This window comes from Oncorhynchus tshawytscha, linkage group LG26 (genome assembly GCF_018296145.1).
Source record: "Oncorhynchus tshawytscha isolate Ot180627B linkage group LG26, Otsh_v2.0, whole genome shotgun sequence".
Taxonomy (NCBI): Eukaryota; Metazoa; Chordata; class Actinopteri; order Salmoniformes; family Salmonidae; genus Oncorhynchus; species Oncorhynchus tshawytscha.
This window is the reverse complement of record NC_056454.1, coordinates 13,477,354-13,497,291: the sequence shown is the minus strand read 5'-3', so window position 1 is coordinate 13,497,291 and position 19,938 is coordinate 13,477,354. Positions and strand designations below refer to the sequence as shown.

Below are 19,938 nucleotides of genomic sequence, written 5' to 3'. Positions count from 1 at the left end.
AATGTGCAATTTTGTCAGACAACACAGTGCTGCAGATGTCTCAAGTTTTGAGGGAGCGCACAATTGGCATGCTGACTGCAGGAATGTCCAACAGAGCTTTTGCCAGAGAATTGAATATTAATTTCTCTACCATAAGCTTCCTCCAAAGTCGTTTTAGAGAATTTACCAGTACGTCCAACTGGCCTCACAACCGCAGACCACGTGTAACAACACCAGGACCTCAACATCCGGCTTCCCCACCTGCGAGATTGTCTGAGACCAGGCTCCCGGACAGCTGATGAAACTGTGGGTTTGCACAACCAAAGAATTTCTGCACAGTCTCGGGAAGCTCATCTGCGTGGTTGTCGTCCTCACCAGGGTCTTAACCTGACTGCAGTTCGGCGTCGTAACCAACTTCAGTCAGCAAATGCTCACCTTCGATGGCCACTGGCACATAGAAGTGTGCTCTTCACGGATAAATCCTGATTTTAACTGTACCGGGCAGATGGCAGACAGCATTTATGGTGTTGTGTGGGCAAGCGGTTTGCTGATTTCAATGTTGTGAACAGGTGGTGGGGGTATGGGCAGGCATAAGCTATGGACAACAAACACAATTGCATTTTATCGATGATATTTTGAAATCGCAGAGATACTGTGACGAGATCCTGAGGCCCATTGCCGTGCCATTCATCTGCTGCCATCACCTCATTCAGCATGATAATGCACGGCCCCATGTCGCAAGGATCTGTACATAATTCCTGGAAGCTGAAAATGGCCCAGTTCTTCCATGGCCTGCATACTCACCAGACATGTCACCCATTGAGGATGTTTGGGATGCTCTGGATCATCGTGTACGACAGCGTGTTCAAGTTTCCGCAATATCCAGCAACTTTCCAAAGGCCACAATCGACAGCCTTAAGTCAATATGAAGAAGATGTATCGCGCTGCATGAGGCAAATGGTGGATACACCAGATACTGACTGGTTTTCTGATCCACGCCCCTATGTCTTTTTTTTTTAGGCATCTGTATTCCCAGAAATCCATAGATTAGGCCCTTATGAATTTGTTTCAATTGACTGATTTCCTTATTTGAACTGTAACTCAGTAAAATCTTTGTTGCATTTATATTTTTGTTCGGTGTATGCAGAAAACACTCAATTAATCCCTAAATGCAAATGACCCTTTGGAAAAGAAACTTGTGAAAAGAATCAGCTAAAACACAACCTCTTTTTATTCCAATAGTCAATTGTTTCCTGTTGATGAAGCATTGAGCTAACAAGCTCCTAACTGTTGTCATTATAAAGAAGCCGTAAAACTATAAAGAACTAGGGTTCCAAAGTGCCCGTGTTTTCTGGAAATCCCGGTGGGTGGATTCCTTGATTTCCTGCTCAATCACTCTTAAATCCAGGCATATTCTAACCTGGGTTTCTGGAAAACCTGTTAACTAGTATTTTGCAACCCTGTAAAGAACCTTACATATGACTACATTGCAAGGCATCTCAGCATCTTTTGTGCCATGTTATATCATACTGACATAAAATATTGCTTTTGTCCCCCAAATGGCACCCTATTCCCTAATATAGTGCACTACTTTTGACCAGAGCCCTATGTGCCATTTGGGATAGACTAATTAGTTCCTCTCGACCTTTTAGAGCCCTTTGAACCTCTAACAATCTCTGGCCTGATTCACTCATCTTGGTCAAGCCAAATAAAGCTTGCACTTCAAACTACTTCTAAAACAGAAGCACATCTGCTTTCACTGAGTTTGTAATGAAGTGCTACTCGACTTAGATGTACAATTTTTGCATTATTCATTCTCTAAGCCCTTTCAGCGCTTAATGCAGTGCTTATGTGGCGATGAAATTATACCTTTTTTTTCCTTCTCTAACGATACTAGACAGCCATTGCTTTATTGGCTGTAATAGACCCTGACTAGGATTTGGGTCTGATGACCATGCGGCAGCCCGCCTTGCCCCGGCTGTGGTTATACTATGGGAATTACTCAGCCTCAAATGGCTGTGCAGCATTCCAGATGACTGCCTGAAAAACCGCTGCTTTCCATTGGAACGATGAATATGCATTTGAGGTTCAAAGGATGAGTAAAGTTCGATAACTAGAAATAATAAATATAGCTGTGATCAACAATGAACGGGGTTCACAGGATGACCAAAGTTGCACATGAGCCGTTGGATAACAAAGTTCGTACATGAGAGATTGCGATCTACCTTTATGTACAATCAGCATGACCATGTTTATCTCTCAATACCACAAGGATGAGACAAGTGACGTTAAGTCTAGTGCTGTAGGTTGCATCTTTGAATGCAGCAGGTCATTATTTTTAAGTGTATATATATATATATATATATATATATATATATATCTCTCTCTCGACCGATTATGCTTTTTCAACGCCGATACCGATTTATTGGAGGGCCAAAAAATGCCAATGCCGATTAATTTTTTTACTTATTTGTAATAATGACAATTACAACAATACTGAATGAACACTTATTTTAACTTAATATAATACATAAATAAAATCAATTTAGCCTCAAATAAATAATGAAACGTTCAATTTGGTTTAAATAATGCAAAAACAGTGTTGGAGAAGAAAGTAAAAGTGCAATATGTGACATGTAAGAAAGCTAACGTTTAAGTTCCTTGCTCAGAACATGAGAACATATGAAAGCTGATGGTTCCTTTTAACATGAGTCCTCAATATTCCCAGGTAAGAGGTTTTAGGTTGTAGGACTATTTCTCTCTATACCATTTGTATTTCATATACCTTTGACTATTGGGTGTTCTTATAGGCAGTTTAGTATTGCCAGTGTAACAGTATAGCTTCCGTCCCTCTCCTCGCTCCTACCTGGGCTCAAACCAGGAACACATCGACAACAGCCACCCTCTAAGCAGCGTTACCCATGCAGAGCAAAGGGAACAACCACTCCAAGTCTCAGAGCGAGTGACGTTTGAAACGCTATTAGCGCGCACCCCGCTAACTAGCTAGCCATTTCACATCGGTTACACCAGCCTAATCTTGGGAGTTGATAGGCTTGAAGTCATAAACAGCGCAATGCTTGAAGCATTGCGAAGAGCTGCTGGCAAAATGCAAGAAAGTGCTGTTTGAATGAATGCTTACGAGCCTGCTGGTGCCTACCATTGCTCAGTCAGACTGCTTTATCAAATCATAGACTTAATTATAACATCATAACACTCAGAAATACAAGCCTTAGGCCATTAATATGGTCGAATCTGGAAACGATCTCGAAAACAAAATGTTTATTTCATTGAAATACGGAACCGTTCCGTATTTTATCTAACGGGTGGCATCCATAAGTCTAAATATTCCTGTTACATTGCACAGTCTTCAATGTTATGTCATAATTACGTAAAATTCTGGCAAATAAGTTCGCAATGAGCCAGGCGGCCCAAACTGTTGCATATACCCTGACTCTGCGTGCAATGAACGCAAGAGAAGTGACACACTTTCACCTGGTTAATATTGCCTGCTAACCTGCATTTCTTTTGGCTAAATATGCAGGTTTAAAAATGTATACTTCTGTGTATCGATTTTAAGAAAGGCGTGGATGTTTATGGTTAGGTACACGTTGGAACAACGGCAGTCCTTTTTCGCGAATGCTCACCGCATCGATTATATGCAACGCAGGACACGCAAGATAAACTAGTAATATCATCAACCATGTGTAGTTATAACTAGTGATTATGATTGATTGTTTTTTTATAGGATAAGTTTAATGCTAGCTAGCAACTTACCTTGGCTTCTTACTGCATTCGCGTAACAGGCAGGCGCCTCGTGAGGCAGGTGGTTAGAGCGTTGGACTAGTTAACCGTAAGGTTGCAAGATTGAATCCCTGAGCTAACAAGGTAAAAATCTGTCGTTCTGCCCCTGGACAAGGCAGTTAACCCACCGTTCCTAGGCTGTCATTGAAATTAAGAATAGCGGAACCCCTCGCCAACAGCCAATGAAATTGCAGGGCGCCAAATACAAATCAACAGAAATCAAATGTCTCAAACATATACAAGTATTAGGCACTATTTTAAAGGTAACTTTCTCGTTAATCCAGCCACAGTGTCTGATTTTCAAAAATGCTTTACAGTGAAAGCTCCACAAATGATTATGTTAGGTCACCACCAACTCACAGAAAACCCAGCCATTTTCCAGCCAAAGAGAGGAGTCACAAAAAGCACAAATAGAGAAAATGAATCACTATCCTTTGATGATCTTCATTAGATGACACTCATAGGACTTCATGTTACACAATACATGTATGTTTTGTTCGATAAAGTGCATATTTATATCAAAAAAATCTAATTTTACATTGGCGCGTTACGTTCAGTAGTTCTAAAACACGCGGTGATTGTGCAGAGAGCCACCTGAATTCACAGAAATGCTCATTATAAATTTTGATGAAAATTCTAGTGCTATGCATGGAACTTTAGATACACTTCTCCTTAATGCAACCGCTGTGTCAGATTTTTTTTAAACTTTACGGAAAAAGCATAATCTGAGAACATCGCTCGGAGCCCAAACCAGCCAGAGAAATATCCACCATGTTGGGTAGTCGACATTATTCATAAATAGCGTTATAAATATTCACTTACCTTTTTTGATATTCATCAGAATGCACTCCCAGGAATCACAGTTCCACAATAAATGCTTGTTTTGTTCGATAATGTCCATTTATGGCCATTTATGTCCAATACCTTCTTTTGTTAGGGCTTTGGTAAACAAATCCAAAAGAGCGATCTGGTCCAGTCGGACGAAACGTTCAAAAAGTTATATTACAGGTCGAATAAACTTGTCAAACTAAGTATAGAATCAATCTTTAGGATGTTTTAACCATAAAATATCAATAATGTTCCAACCGGAGAATTCCATTGTCTGTAGAAAAGCCATGGAACGAGCTAACTCTCTCGTGACTGCGCGTCATGAGGCTGTGACACTCTGCCAGACCACTGACTCAAAGAGCTCTCATCCGGTCCCACTTCACAGTAAAGCCTCATTCAAGTTTCTAAAGACGGTTGACATCTAGTGGAAGCCTTAGGAAGTGCATCTCGACCCATATCCCACTGTATTCGATAGGGCTGAGTTCAAAAACTACAAACCTCCGATTTCCCACTTCCTGTTTGGATTTTTTCTCAGGTTTTTGCCTGCCATATGAGTTCTGTTATGCTCACAGACATCTTTCAAACAGTTATAGAAACTTCTGAGTGTTTTCTATCCAATACTAATAATAATATACATATATTAGCATCTGGAACTGAGTAGGAGGCAGTTCACTCTGGGCACGCTATTCATCCAAAAGTGAAAATGTTGCCCCCTATCCCAATTAACTGACTTGCCTAGTTAAATAAAGATGTAAAAAATAAAGGTATGTATGTGTATATGTGTGTGTGTGTGTGTGTGTGTGTGTGTGTGTGTGTATATATATATAATATGCTGACTGCGCAAGTGGCAGGACTTTCGGTTTCAAATATCCCCTTTCCAATACGTTCAGACCATATAATGGAGCAACAATAAATTATATACTAATCACAATGTTTTAATTAACAGATTTTGAGCATTAGTGTTACATATGCAAATAATTATTTGCCAAAGTTTAGGCATGTACCATGGACTTACGTTCCACATTTTAGTGTCATTTGGACTTATGCTTCATGACATTTTTTTCCTGTCTTTTTTTGTGCATATTTTAGCGCATGCTAATATTTATCTACTGGTATAGTGTGGCCATCCTTTCAATGCATCAACATTTGGAGTGAATCAGATTTTTTATAGAATGGGTGGTTTGGAATTCCCGTTGTTAGTCTCATGCCCATGACATACTAGACAAAATTGTACACTGAGTGTACAAAACATTAAGAACTCTTTCCATGACAGACTGGCCAGTTGAAGACAGGTGAAAGCCATGATCCCTTATTGATGTCACTTGTTAAATCCACTTCAATGAGTGTAGATAAAGGGGAGGAGATTGGTTAAAGAAGGATTTTTAAGCCTTGAGACAATTGAGACATGGATTGTGTACGTGCCATTGAGGTTGAATAGGCAAGACAAAAGATTTAAGTGCCTTTGAACGGGATATGCTAATAGGTGCCAGGCGCACTGGTTTGAGTGTGTCAAGAACTGCAATGCTGCAGGGTTTTTCACGCTCAACAGTTTCTCGTGTGTACCAAGAATGGTCCACCACCCAAATGACATCCAGCCAACTTGACACAACTGTAGGAAGCAATGGAGTCAAGATGGACCAACATCCCTGTGGAACGCTTTCGACACCTTCTACAGAGTCCTTGCCCCATTGAGTTGAGGCTCTTCTGAGGGCAAAGGGGGAGGTGGAAACATACACATGGCCACATTCATAAAAAGTGGCATTGTTTGTCATTACCTAGCAATGCACTACTACTTTTACAGATCCACTGCCTCATCTGCCCAACCATGCAACTTATAAACTTGATCTCCACTGTAAAAGCATCTAGGCGTTCTCTCCGACATTTCAAATATTGAAATGAGATCTCCACTGTGTCCCAAAATAATGTTGTCAGGACAAGATAGACAGGCAGCTTTCCGCATCATTTTATGGATATATATATATATATATATATATATATATAAATTAAATGTCAATAAGAGAGAGGCCAAATTAAATGCAGCTAGTTTGCGGTCTTTCTAACTGAAGTGATTGTGTTAGCTGTGTAATTGGCTTGCTAGCAAGGGGGAGGGGAAAGAGCCTCCAAAGCAACCATTTTTGTTTGCCATGGCAACCTGCAAAGTTATGGAACTATCAACCAGCACTTGGGTAGTTTTTGACAGTCAATTTGAATAGAACTAGCGACCAGAGAAGCCCCAAAAATTGCACTTGACTACCAGTGTTAGTGAATGTAGCATCACGCTCTGTTGAAATAGGTGGTTTGAGAAAGAATCTTTCTTATTAATCCTGGCTACCCATTGTATAACCACAATAATACACTCGAGTCCATGTGTTATAACATTTTTATCATGGCTGTGATGTGGTCTAAGTCACTCAGCGAAAAATGCCATTAGACATGGCCTCGTATTATTGCTTAATTAGTCCTTGAGAATAATTTGTATGATTTATTTTAAGCATTAGTGCCATATTGTCAAAGTGAAATCTTGTTAGTTTCCTTATTTTTAAAGTTATCCATGCCAAACTTAAATCATCTTATCAGGGTAATGTCTTTGATAACCCTAAAATGATTCAAGTTGATAGGTCATTGTGGATTGGATTTACAGTGGATTTTTAAATGGATACGTAAAATCCGATTTCCTGATTCATCAATAACTCAGCTGTCTCTTAACCAATCCCTTAGCTTTTGTCAAACTAATTTAAGAGATGTACCATGGGTCTACATTGGCGTTATTTGAACTTATGGTTCATGAGAATACGTTTTCAAAAACATCTAAGATGGAGGAAAATCTCTCCCAATTTACCTTATGGGTCCTTGAGGCAAATTTGTTCAGCATGAGGAAAGACACCTACATACAAATTTCGACGTGTCTAGGTCAAACGAGGCGATGGATATGAGGGTTTTAAGTAAGACTGCTTATAACAATAGGTGCCTTTTTTATTTATTTTTTACGAAGTTACTCATGGCCTCTTGTTTTGGTGTGCCAAATTAGAAAAAAAGTTACTAATCTATGCTTGATTTATTTGAACATGTCAAGAAAGAAAAAAAGAGCTAAATTCAGACAATAATGTGTTTGTTGTCGTTGCTGTGAACTTCTAATAACACCCACAGGGCCAGGACTCGTACTGTAACTCCCACCTTAAGTTATTTATTAATCTATATCTTGATAAAGTGTTAATAATCAATCTTCACGGTGTAACATTTTTATAGGTAGAAAAACACATGTCCTGCTGTGACACAGGTCTGATTTGTACTGGGCACTAAATGTGTTTATATTGCTGTTATGATTAATTATGAACAAATAACCACTAATGTACTGCATGTGTAACGTGGTTAATTATGTTTCCACTTGCCACTGCATAAATGTGTATTTTAATGTTTTGTGTATTCTAATTGGTTGGTTTAAGTTAGATTGTCAATAAGAGGTAATGTCATTGGCTACGCTTGCAGATGGGGGGGACATTGCAAACATCAATTATTCCCAGTCTGATATTGGACATGCAAGCGGTAGGTCACATTCTGAAATACTGTATTATATTTAAGCAATTTGGCCCAAGAGGGTGTGGTACAGTGCATTCGGGGAAAGTATTCAGACCCCTTGACTTTTCCACATTCTGTTACGTTGCAGCCTTATTCTAAAATTGATTAAATAATTTTTTTTGTCATCAATCTACACACAATACACCATAATGACAAAGCAAAAACAGGTTTGTAGAAATTTTTGCACTTTATCAACAAAAACGGAAATATGACATTTACATAGGTATTCAGATCCTTTACTTAGTACTTTGTTGAAGCACCTTTGGCAGCGATACAGCCTCGAGTCTTCTTGGGTATGATGCTACAAGCTTGGCACACCTGTATTTGGGTAGTTTCTCCCATTTATTCTCTGTAGATCCTCTCAAGCTCTGTCAGGTTAGATGGGGAGCATCATTGCACAGATATTTTCAAGTCTTTTGATGTTAAGAATGATGGAGGCCACTGTGTTTTTGGGGACCTGTGCCTTGACACAATCCCGTCTCTGAACAGAGAATTCCTTTGACCTCATGGCTTTGTTTTTGTTCTGACATGCACTGTCAACTATGGGAGCTTTTATATACAGTACCAGTCAATTGTTTGGACACACCTACTCATTAAAGTTTTGGTATTTTTTTGTACTATTTTCATTCTAAACTATGAAATAACACACATGGAGAAAAAAAATGTTAAACAAATCAAAATATATTTGAGATTCTTCAAAGTAGCCACCCTTTGCCTTGACAGCTTTGCACACTCTTGTCATTCTCTCAACCAGCTTCAACTGGAATGCTTTTCGCACAGTCTTGAAGTATTTCCCACATATACTGAGCACTTGTTGGCTGCTTTTCCTTCACTTTGCGGTCCAACTCATCCCAAACCATATCAACTGGGTTGAGGTTGGGTGATTGTGGAGGCTAGGTCATCTGATGCTGCACTCCATCACTCTCCTTGTTGGTCAAATAGCCCTTACCCAGCCTGGAGGTGTGTTGGGTCATTGTCCTGTTGAAAAACAAATGATAGTCACACTCAGCACAAACCAGATGGGATGGCATATCGCTGCAGAATGCTTTTGACTGATACTGTAGACAAGTGTGTGCCTTTCCAAATCATGTCCCATGAATTGAATTTACCACAGGTGGACTCCAATCACGTTGTAGAAATATCTGAAGGATGATCGATGGAAACAGGAGGCACATGAGCTCAATTTCGGGTCTAATAGCAAAAGGTCTGAATTCTTATGTAAATAAGGTATGTTTGTGCACGTTCAAGACCAAAAAAAAAAACATTTATGGTACGGAGAACAGTAGAAACATTGTGGAGCAATGGATGGTCCCATTCAAAGTTATCAATCCCTCACCGAAGCCAGTAACAGTGAGATGCAATGCCAAGATAGCTGAGGTTTTTCCCTGTATGGCATTGGAGGACTTTGACTACTTGGATGGGCCCGCTGTCCCTCCAGTCTCCCTGGGGCAGCAGGTGGACAAGATGGATGACAACCCCAACTGTGGCAGTGCTAGTGCAGATAGCTTGACTATTGACAGTGACATCAAGCTGCACAGAGCAACAAGTGCGGTGCTGCAGAAGTTGGGGCTAGGTGACATTGAGTCCACTCCGTTGTCGCCACAGTATAAGGCCAAGCTAGTTAAGCTTATAGACCACTACGAGTCTGTGTTCTCAGGGCACAAGCTAGAAGGCTACTGGCTATGTACATCACCTCCAGAATCGGTGACGACAAGCCGCTCAGTCTGCCTTACCTTAGGCTCTCCCCTAACCACTATGACCAGCTCAGCCGGGCCTTGGATGAGATGGAGGAGCGAGGGATAGTCGAGAAGTCCCGCAGTGAGTACGCGCCCCTACTCATGGTGTTCTGGAAGAAGTCCGGTGACCTGAGACTGTGCAGTCTTCTGATGGCTTAATGCTCGCACCATCCACGATGCTCACTCTCTGCCTCACCAAGCGTTGGCCCTGGGTATCAATGCCTTCTCCACAATGGATTTGACCTCGGGCTAATACAATTTGGAGGTACATGTGGACGACAAGAAGTTCACAGCCTTTACTTCCCCTTTTGGCATATATGAGTATTACTATCTCCCACAAGGCCTCTGCCAGAACTTGGATTGAAGTTCTGGGACAGACTCCATGCCATGGGAAAGGCAAGAAGAAGCGAAAAATACATGGAAATCGCACAGCAGCAGACTGGACAGAAGAGTGCAAACAGGCCTTCAGTCAGTTAAAACAAACCCTCCTCGATCAGGTCATGCTAGCCCACTCTGATTTTCAACAGTCCTGACGCTGCCTTGGAGACACCTGATACAGGAGACTGTGAGGATCAGAGTAAGGAGACGGAGGCCTCATCCATGAATGACAAACTGGACATGGGCGAGAGGACTAGTGGGTGGGTATCAGCGCTGAACACTGAAGAGGAGATCCCGGACACGCAGAAAGATGTGCCACTAGTATTTGACCATCAGAACACACCACATTCTGAGGGTGCCGCTGGTTGTGCAAGCGTGTCAGAGCTGACCTTTTAGAGGATAAAGGTCAGAACTCTCTGAAGAGGAAAGTCATTCTGAAGACTCCGCTGGGGCCACAGGCTCCAGCAACTGTAGCAGAACCCTTGACCTGTGGACAGTGACCCCCCCCCCATGGTGGTTGTAGTCGAACAGGATGACTGTAATGATAGGGGTTGGTTCAAATGAGGAAACCACCAGTGAGCCTCATAGACTATGCAGATACTGAGGGTGTTTCATAATGAGTTCATTAGAGTACCTGTGTGGGTATAGGATGGGACTCGAGGTTAGCTTTTAGATTAATTCTAGGTCTTAAGGTCCTTCCCAAAAAGTATTGCTTTCAGGATGCCCCTACGGGGTTAATGGGTCAGAGGTCAAGTAGGCCCAGGTTTTTCTTTTCTTTCTATGAGGTAACCATTTGTCACTGAGTGTACTTAACATGTAACCTGCATGTTTGCCAATGGGGTCTATTAATTTATTTTTAATTTGACCTTTATTTAACTAGTTCACCTAATTCCCTTTAGAGAATAGTCCATAGACTGGAATATTTGGTGACATTGCAAGGTATTGCGTTCCTCATATTTAGTTTTATAGTGTGCAAGTGGAATTCGGCAGAGGAGAATGTAACGTGGTTAATTATGTTTCCATTTGCCACTGCAAAAATGTGTATTTAATGTTTATGTATTCTAATTGGTTGGTTTAACTCCGATTACAATACAAGGTAAAGTCATTGGCTACGCTTGCACATAGGGGGAGATTGCGAACGTACATTCCTCTGTCTGTTATTGACATGCAAGCAGTAGGTCACGTTCTGAAATACTGTATTTTAATTTATTAACTGGGTGGTTTGAGCCCTGAGTGCTGATTTGGCTGACAGCCGGGGTATATCAGACCGTATACCACAGGTACTACAAAATATTTATTTTAACATGTACATAGTGAACTCGTACACATTGTACATTTAAGCAATAAGGCACTCCGGAGGGTTGTGTGATATGGCCAATATAACACGGCTAAGGGCTGTGTCCAGGAGAACAGCCCTTAGCCGTGGTATATTGGCCATATATCACACCGCCTCAAGGCTTATTGCTTAAATGTACAATGTGTACGAGTTCACTATGTATATGTCCTGATGTTGGGGGGCTTCCTGAATGTGCTTTTGTATGTTATTGCTGTAAGAGCGTGTTAGCTTCCATGCTCTAAATGTAATGGTCACATTAGCCCCTGCTAAGTCACTTATTTCCATGCTAACAGGCTAATCACGAATCTACAGCCATCGACATTCTGTTGTCCTGCACGTCTGCACATCTGATGCGCTTCCTTATGTCTATCATCTGGAACTTACATTTATTGTATTTTGTACTATTTTCGCAATTGTTATATTTGATTATAAAAATGTTTTTAAATACCCAGTCTGATATTGACATTCAAGCGAGTAAACACCAATCAACTGGGATTGCTGGCTGGACAGTCCTTTCTTTTAAAAACACAACGCAAGAGTTACGAAGTACGATCACATCTGTTAACACTGGTGCCGAGACCAGTCGTGCTTGTGTTCGCTGGACAGCTGTTACATATGATCACAACTATATGTTTGAGCAGATAACCTTACTTTGAACCTTGATGATGCATTATGGTATTGTGACAAGGAACATGGACGGACGCTGTAGGTTTGACTAACTTGACCTTTCTCACTTTCCCCTCTGTCCATGTCTTTGTCTTTTTGTGGTCTCTACATTTTGACATTTCTTTCTCCTGTATCCACCAGAAAGAATCATAGAAGACCATGAATCTGTTATGGAGGTGCTGTCTGGTTGGGCCATGGACACAGACAGTCGGTTATATTTCCGGAAGAACTATGCCAAATATGAATTCTTCAATAAACCGCTGGTAAGATTGAGGGTGTGATATTAGCAAAGAAAATGGTGTACTCATGTAAACATTATCGCGCCTGTTATCTTAATGCACTCAGCTGAACCAGTAGGTATTAGTTGATATAAAGAGCATGTGTGTTATGACTGATGTTGTTTTCATGTTGATAGGATTTTTTCCCAGATCACATGGTGTCCATATCAAGTGAAACCAACGGGATGATGAACCACTCTCAGCTAATACAGGTATCCATCAAGCTACATTCTACATGTACATTATCTTCACTTTAAAAGGGACAGAGTTTTGGTGGCCAGTTTCCTGGAAACGGATTAAGCCAAATCCTGGACTGACAAGCCCTTTTCAAAGGAGATTCTTCAGCTGGTTTGCTTGCAAGTCCAAGACCAGGCTTAATCTGTGTCCAGGAAACAGCCCTTCAGTGGTGCTGCGAAAGTATTTACGGACTGCTTTCTGTCCAACAGACTTTTCTCAACTCGAGCACTTGTCCAGAGATCCATGGGCACCTTCATGCCAAAGAACAAGGCAGGAAGTCTTGGAAGAAGTTCTACTTTGTCTTGAGGAGGTCAGGTCTCTACTTCTCCAACAAGGGGACATCAAAGGTCCGTCAATGTCATTGATACATTAGTGTGCATTCAGATGTTTCCTAAGTAACTGTCAAGTGTTCCAGATTTCAATAAAACATGAATTCAGTACAATATGAATGGAATAGATTTCCTTCCCAAAATAATGATGTTAAAAAGCAAAAAGTATGTTTTTTGCAAAAAGGAACTAGATTTCAGGAGATAATTGAACTTGTTTTTTTGCTGGCTGCTCTATGGGATCTTTTGATAACTCTGTGTCAATGTGCCAGAGTGGTGTGGTGTACAGTAGGGGACTAGCTCGCTCTTGTCTCCTGGCTGCTTTGTGTAACTGGTTGAGCTAGATTTCCCTTAGCTCAGCTGGCATGCCACTGCCAGGGACTGAGCCCTCAACACCCACCGCTGACAGGTGAGGCTTAGACCTGCCCAGCGCTGTGCCAAGCCAACCACTTCTCCCTCTCCCAACAACAGAAGACACTAGAACACAAAAAGACCTCGGTTTGCTTTCTCAAATACAGGTGACGAAATTAGAGAAGTAAGATCTGACTTTGTTTCTTTTGGTTTGATTTGAAGGGATTTATAATGTGTAAATTGGTTTTGGCCCTACACATTGCCAGTCAATCAGTCAACACAAACACAGACAACTATAGCTACCCGTTCTTTACACTGCCACAGAAGTGAGAATGTTGTGTCGCAGTCCCACCAGGTTTGAACAATGGTTTGCTTTGTGCTTCTCTGCTTGGTAAATCTCTTTTGCCTTGGCTCCCTGACAGTGTTCTTATTGTATAAATAGAGCTCTTATCACTTTGTCACATATTTGGTCCTATGTCAAACACTAGCCACACCTACAGTGTAATGGATAGGGCAGTATTATTTGCTTGACTATGTTGAAGTGTTTCAACCTCGTCCCACCTCTCCATTTTTAAGGAGTCTGCAGCAAAAACAACAATCTCTTTTTATTCTGTGATCACAATGGACCAGGTTGATGGGAACCTTTGTCCCAAATGGCTCCCTATTCCCTATCCAGTGCTCTTGGACTCATAGGGCTCTTGTCAAAAGTAGTTTGCTGTAAAGGGAGTAGAGTGCCATTTGCGATGCAGACAAAAACTCCAAGCTACTCCCTCTTTACTATTGTCACAGTGACCAACATACTTCAGACTGGCATTATACCACATGCCTTAACTGCTAGCTTTTCCTTACGTTGACCCGGCCCACTAAGCTCACACAGATTTACGTCTGTGTGTACATAATGGCCAAGAATTATGACATTGCAGTCTTTATTTGCTTAGCATCTGTCTTCACACTGGGCAGCCCTGCATTGTTCACATTTCTGCCCTGATCCCTCACATAGTTAGATTTGGTAATGGAACTTGAGTCTACTCTACAGTGGAATGCTTGAACCAACCCCTCGTTGGAGCATGGTCGGGGGGTTCCGTAAAGGGGACACTGAAAGGCATGTGGGGATTTGAGACATTTGTTGTTTTCTATTCACAGGAACCAAGACATCTCCAGTTCATCGCCGAGTTCAGTGACGGCGACGTCTACACGTTACTATCAGCGAGAAAGATACACGGAGCGCCTACGGACTATGGCTTCTGTGTCAAGGTACTTTATTACTTTCTGTCTATAAACCTATATTTGGTGTTTTATCATGTTAACTTATTCAAGTCATTCTAACTTTATTTATCCCATCAGGGACAATTAAGAAAGGCAAGTCATTTCCAAGTTATGTTTGGTAAATTCATGCTTTCTCTTCATGATGATCCTCCAGTCTACCAAGCGTGGCTCTCCACGGGACCTCAAGCTGTTATGTGCAGATGACGAGCAAACCAGAACCTGCTGGGTCACTGCCATGCGCCTCTTTAAGGTACAGTCTTCCACGCTGCCCCCCCTTATCACATCCAAACTCTGTCTAGTGTCTACACATCTAAAGGCTTGCCTTTTTGAAACATGCTCATGTTTTGTGTTGCAGTATGGGATGCAGCTGTACCAAAACTTCATTCAACCACACCAGAAACAGAAAACACCTATGGTAAGTGATGTGTAGATGCAATGTGCTGATACACTGTTTAACAGCACATGACACAGGACACACAGTCAGTACTCATCCTGGATTGATTTTCCAGAATATTCTGAAATGTGCGTATTCCCCCCTCAAATAAGAGTATTCTGTATGAGTAAACACCTGTTCTATTTTGGGCACTGGAACATGTTCCAGCCTGTCTGCTCTAAAAATAACCCGTAGATCAGCTGCTCTCAGACTTACCAACTCATCACCCCTGCTTTGCTGTCAGAAGAACGCAAAGAGTAGCCAGGCATGGGGCTGGGACCCTGAGCTCAGCGCTGCACAGGGAGGGGCTAGGATGTATCTCAAATGGTGTACTTTTTTGACCAGGGCCCTATGGGAAAAGTAGTGCACTATATAGTGACTAGGGTACCGTTAGGGACACACTTAGACTAACCCTCTGGGAACACCCTGGCATACAGCTGTTACAGCCTAGAGCACGACGTGCCGTTCGACTACGGACAGAGAATCAAATCACAATGAAACCAATCCAACGAAAGGAGCAATCAGTTTGTTTGCACAATGATGCCTGGGAGCCCCAGAATGATCTTTGCATCGCCTGAATAGACCCAGACCGGGGCGGAGAGTCTTAGAAGGATTGGAATGTTTCTATCCTTCGAGTAAACAGTCGTCACTTTGTGACGACTGCCCTTAAGGATCCCGAGGTTAGGGCTGATAGAGGGGCAAACCATGGCAATTTTAAAAGCTTCTCACTAATCCTGATAAGTATTTTCTTTTGTGTGTGATTTATTTAGAACCGGTGACTACGACAGCTTAAGGGACCATAATCAATTCTATGTGCCCATGTGTCATTTTATTCACATCCCGTTTAATCCCCAGTCACTGGAGCACATTCTGCTCGGAATCATCTAGAAATTATACTGTCAAACTTCTCCGACACTAGATGGCAGCACAATGCCACACACGGAAGCATGAATGTGCTTCTCCTATAACCTGTTACTCACTTATCTATATCATTTTTTTCAAACGTTTAAACCCTGTTACACTGTATACTCATAATAATGTATACTACCTCAAACACGATGTATATTTCCAGAGAAGTATCTCCGAGAACTCCTTGGTGGCCATGGACTTCTCAGGACACAAGAGCCGGGTGATCGAGAACCCCTCGGAGGCGCTGTCCGTAGCCGTGGAGGAGGGGCTCTCATGGAGGGTAGGCCATTGGTTCTCTCTCTGACGTCATTTCTCTCTACTCAGCGAGTATAAGGTATGAAATGATGGTGCAGCCATGGGAAAATAGTCCTAGCATGTGACACTTGAAATGCTCTTCTCTCTCTCCCTTTAGAGGAAAAGCTGCCACCGTCTGAGCTCCCATGGAAGCCCGTCCACCTCTCAGAGTCCCATGTCAAACATAGGTTAGTAGAAGCAGCAGCTTCCGTCGATACAGCCACATGACTCTCCTGACCAGATACACTGTGCTTAATGACTCAGCCACCAGTGTCGTGTCCTGTCCCTCCCTTTGACACATGGGTCGTATTCATTAGTGCACACTGTAGCAATACGATTTTGGCGGCAGGTAGCCACGCGGTTAGAGCGTTTGGCTGCTATCCGAAAGGTCGCTAGTATCCCTGAGTCGACATGGTGAAAAATCTGTCTGTGCCCTTGTTCGAGGCGCTTAACCCTGATTGCTCCAGGGTTGCCGTAGATACTGGCAGAGCCTGGCACTGACCCCACTCTACAAAGGCGTCTCAAGGAGAGTTGGCATACCCCCAAAAAACATTTCCATTTCACATATGCATATTAATACACACTTGTACGTGTATGAAATAGGACAAATATAAGCACCCGCCAAATGTATTATTTTGCAACGGATAACTGAAACGAGCGTTACTTATTGGACAAGTTCAGCTAGTCACTCACTGTTTCTGCATGTTTCCTTCCGTTTGGTGCCTAATGAACATCACCATGGTTGTCCTGTGTGTTTTGCAGCTCTCCATATGGCCCAGCCCTGGTTCCACAGCAAACTGTCCAGAGAAGAGGCACACCGCTTAATCACTCAACAGGGTCTGATTGATGGGTGAGCAGCATCAGGCACTTTTCTATGTGTTGTTTGACACTGCAAGCTAAAGAGTTTACCTATGGATTTTATTGTAGAGTAATTTACTCTTTATTTTTTCCAGACAGAAATGTGTAAAAAAAAAAAAAAAAGTTGTTCTTGATGAAACCGAGAGACTTGTCTTTGTTTTCAGAGTATTTCTTCTAAGGGACAGCCAAAGCAACCCCAATACATTTGTACTGTCACTGTGTCACACACAGAGAATCAAACACTTTCAGATCTTACCGGTGGGTATAACCTTTTTGTCTTGGTATATTCTCTACTCTTTCAGACAACATCTTGTTCAAGTTTGTGTTTTGTGTGCCAGGTGGATGAAGAGGGGGAATTGTTCTACAGCCTAGATGATGGTCACACACGCTTCACTGATCTGATCCAGCTAGTGGAGTTCTACCAGCTCAACCGAGGAGTGCTGCCCTGCAAACTCAAACACCACTGTGCCAGGATCACCCTCTGAGGGGGAAGGGGTCTCCAAGGGCCCCATACATACCTTTTAATCACAGCCAATATCCCTCTGGAGAACCAACCACCCACGCATCCCTCCTTCCCTCCCATGCCATGGCAAAGGAGACACCGAGAACACCTCCAGACATAAGCAAACTGAAACCACTTATCACCTTCTAGAATCCATTCTCTTGGAGAAAACCGTGGTGATCCAATCTTTTGTAATGGCTTGTGTTTTTCACTAAACTATGAAATGGGTGTTATGGTGAAAAAATACATGACGACATTGTGTCATACGTGACCATAGGTGTTGAGAAACCTGGCATTGGAAAAAAGTGAATCTACTGTAGAATTGATGTGACTGAGAGGGCTCTATTGCGAGCCCATTGGTTGTCCCTGTATGTTAGCCCAGGTGTGGTGACGAATCACAAACACCACAGGGACTGTGTCGAGTCCAAACTTCCGTAAATATACTGTATACACAATGCAAGCATGATCCACATTGTATCGGCTCACTTTACTACTCTCTATGGGAATAAACATTTACTGTAGCCAACGGTTGAAACCGTAGAGCGAGAGCTGATATTTCACAGTGTGTGTTCACACCTCGAGAGTAGAATGACCAGTGTGGTATAGCCATCAATGTGCATTATCGGCACAGTTAAGCTGAACCTGGTATTTAGTCAGTAGAAGGGGATCACTGCTACCAGACAAGACGAGGCATGATGGGAAATGTAGTGTGTTGACTCTAGAGGAGGCTGGTGGGAAGAGCTATAAGAGGAAGACCTCATTTGTAATTGCTGGAATGGATTAAATGAAACGGGGGAGTGAACATGTGGTTTCCATAAGTTTGATACCGTTCCATTAATTCCATTCCAGCCGTTACATTGAGCCCGTCCTCCTATAGCTCCTCCCACTAGCCTCTGGTAGGCTACAGTGCTCCTCTGGCCTTGGTCATCTCCTGGGTAAGCGAAGCTGTTTTTATCAAATCTCAAGGAATTCTGGTGTATTTCTAAAAAAAAAAATGATAGAAAATAAACAATTTTCGAGGTATTAGTAGCCGAGGAGAATTCAAAGTGGTTTCATGTTGTTTAAGCTGGACATTGACCGCTGTAGGGAGAGCATGCACAACAACATGCTTTTACTAGCCTGCACTGTACATTTATTGGCAATGTATTGGTTGCATTTGAATCAATAAACGGAAGGCTGCTCCCTTTTTGTTCTCGCAAGACCAGCAGAAGATATATTTGACTGATTTTGAGATTCAAAGATAGAAATACAGTATAATATTGTGATTTTTTTTTTATTGATCAAAATCTGAATTGTTGTACATTGAAATGAATGTTTTATAGTCTTTTTTTTCTCTCCAAGATTCAGGTAAAGCATGTGCAGCACCTGAAATGGTTACATTTTGATGTAAAGAACCATGACTTATATCATGTACTGTTTTGTTGCTTCATTTTGGAAATGGTACTGTAATCATACAGCAATTTATACAGACAGGTTTCACCAGTACAATATAATAAAACAAGGTGTAACTTACTTTGATACAAGTGACAAGCAAGACATGTTAACAATGCATTTCACACAATATTTCTTTTTAACATAAAGAACAGTGCATTTAAACAGTAATGATGTCATGGACTGCAATGTTTTATAAAGGAAACAAAATCAATGTATGATTTCAGTTTTATAATTAGGTATTGAGAGCAAGCCACAAGGTAAACAAACACACAGTAGCTAGGTTTCTATACAATTGGCAACAGATTGTCATATGAATATTCTCAAATCTGCATTAAAAACCATGTCGGCATTTTCATCAAACTGACTTACATCATCATGCACCGAATTTGATGAAATGCACATAAAAGTAACTTATGTCATTAAAATTCCTATGTACTGAATAAAAAATATAAGTTAAATGGGACTCACCACTGTAATCGCTGCCAAAGGTGTTTCTACATCTATTGACCCGGGTGGGATATTTCTGTATTTCATTTTCAATACATTAGCAAACATTTCTAAAAACATGTTTTCACTTAGTCATTATGGGGTATTGTGTTTAGATGGGTGAGGGAGAAAAAAAATCTATGTAATCCATTTTGAATTCAGGCTGTTACAAAATGTAGACTAAGTCTAGGGATATGAATACTGCATTACATTTATATTGCTATAGATAACCTGTTAATTGCACTGTGGTAGGTGAAACACTGG

General features: G+C 41.6%; 1 protein-coding gene across 7 annotated transcripts in view; it reads left to right on the top strand.

The window, feature by feature from the left end:
* LOC112225196 (growth factor receptor-bound protein 14) overlaps nt 1-19,651 on the top strand; it is a 69,845-nt gene extending 50,194 nt beyond the window's left edge. For all 7 annotated transcript variants that reach the window (XM_024388916.2, XM_024388919.2, XM_024388918.2 and 4 more), the window contains 11 exons: nt 12,442-12,563; nt 12,716-12,790; nt 13,025-13,162; nt 14,636-14,746; nt 14,913-15,008; nt 15,114-15,173; nt 16,264-16,380; nt 16,513-16,582; nt 17,157-17,244; nt 17,417-17,510; nt 17,591-19,651. In XM_024388916.2, the coding sequence (XP_024244684.1) occupies nt 12,442-12,563; nt 12,716-12,790; nt 13,025-13,162; nt 14,636-14,746; nt 14,913-15,008; nt 15,114-15,173; nt 16,264-16,380; nt 16,513-16,582; nt 17,157-17,244; nt 17,417-17,510; nt 17,591-17,737 (1,118 nt within the window). In that variant the 3' untranslated portion in view covers nt 17,738-19,651. The remainder of the gene's footprint in view (nt 1-12,441; nt 12,564-12,715; nt 12,791-13,024; nt 13,163-14,635; nt 14,747-14,912; nt 15,009-15,113; nt 15,174-16,263; nt 16,381-16,512; nt 16,583-17,156; nt 17,245-17,416; nt 17,511-17,590) is intronic.
* Nucleotides 19,652-19,938: the final 287 nt, after the last annotated feature.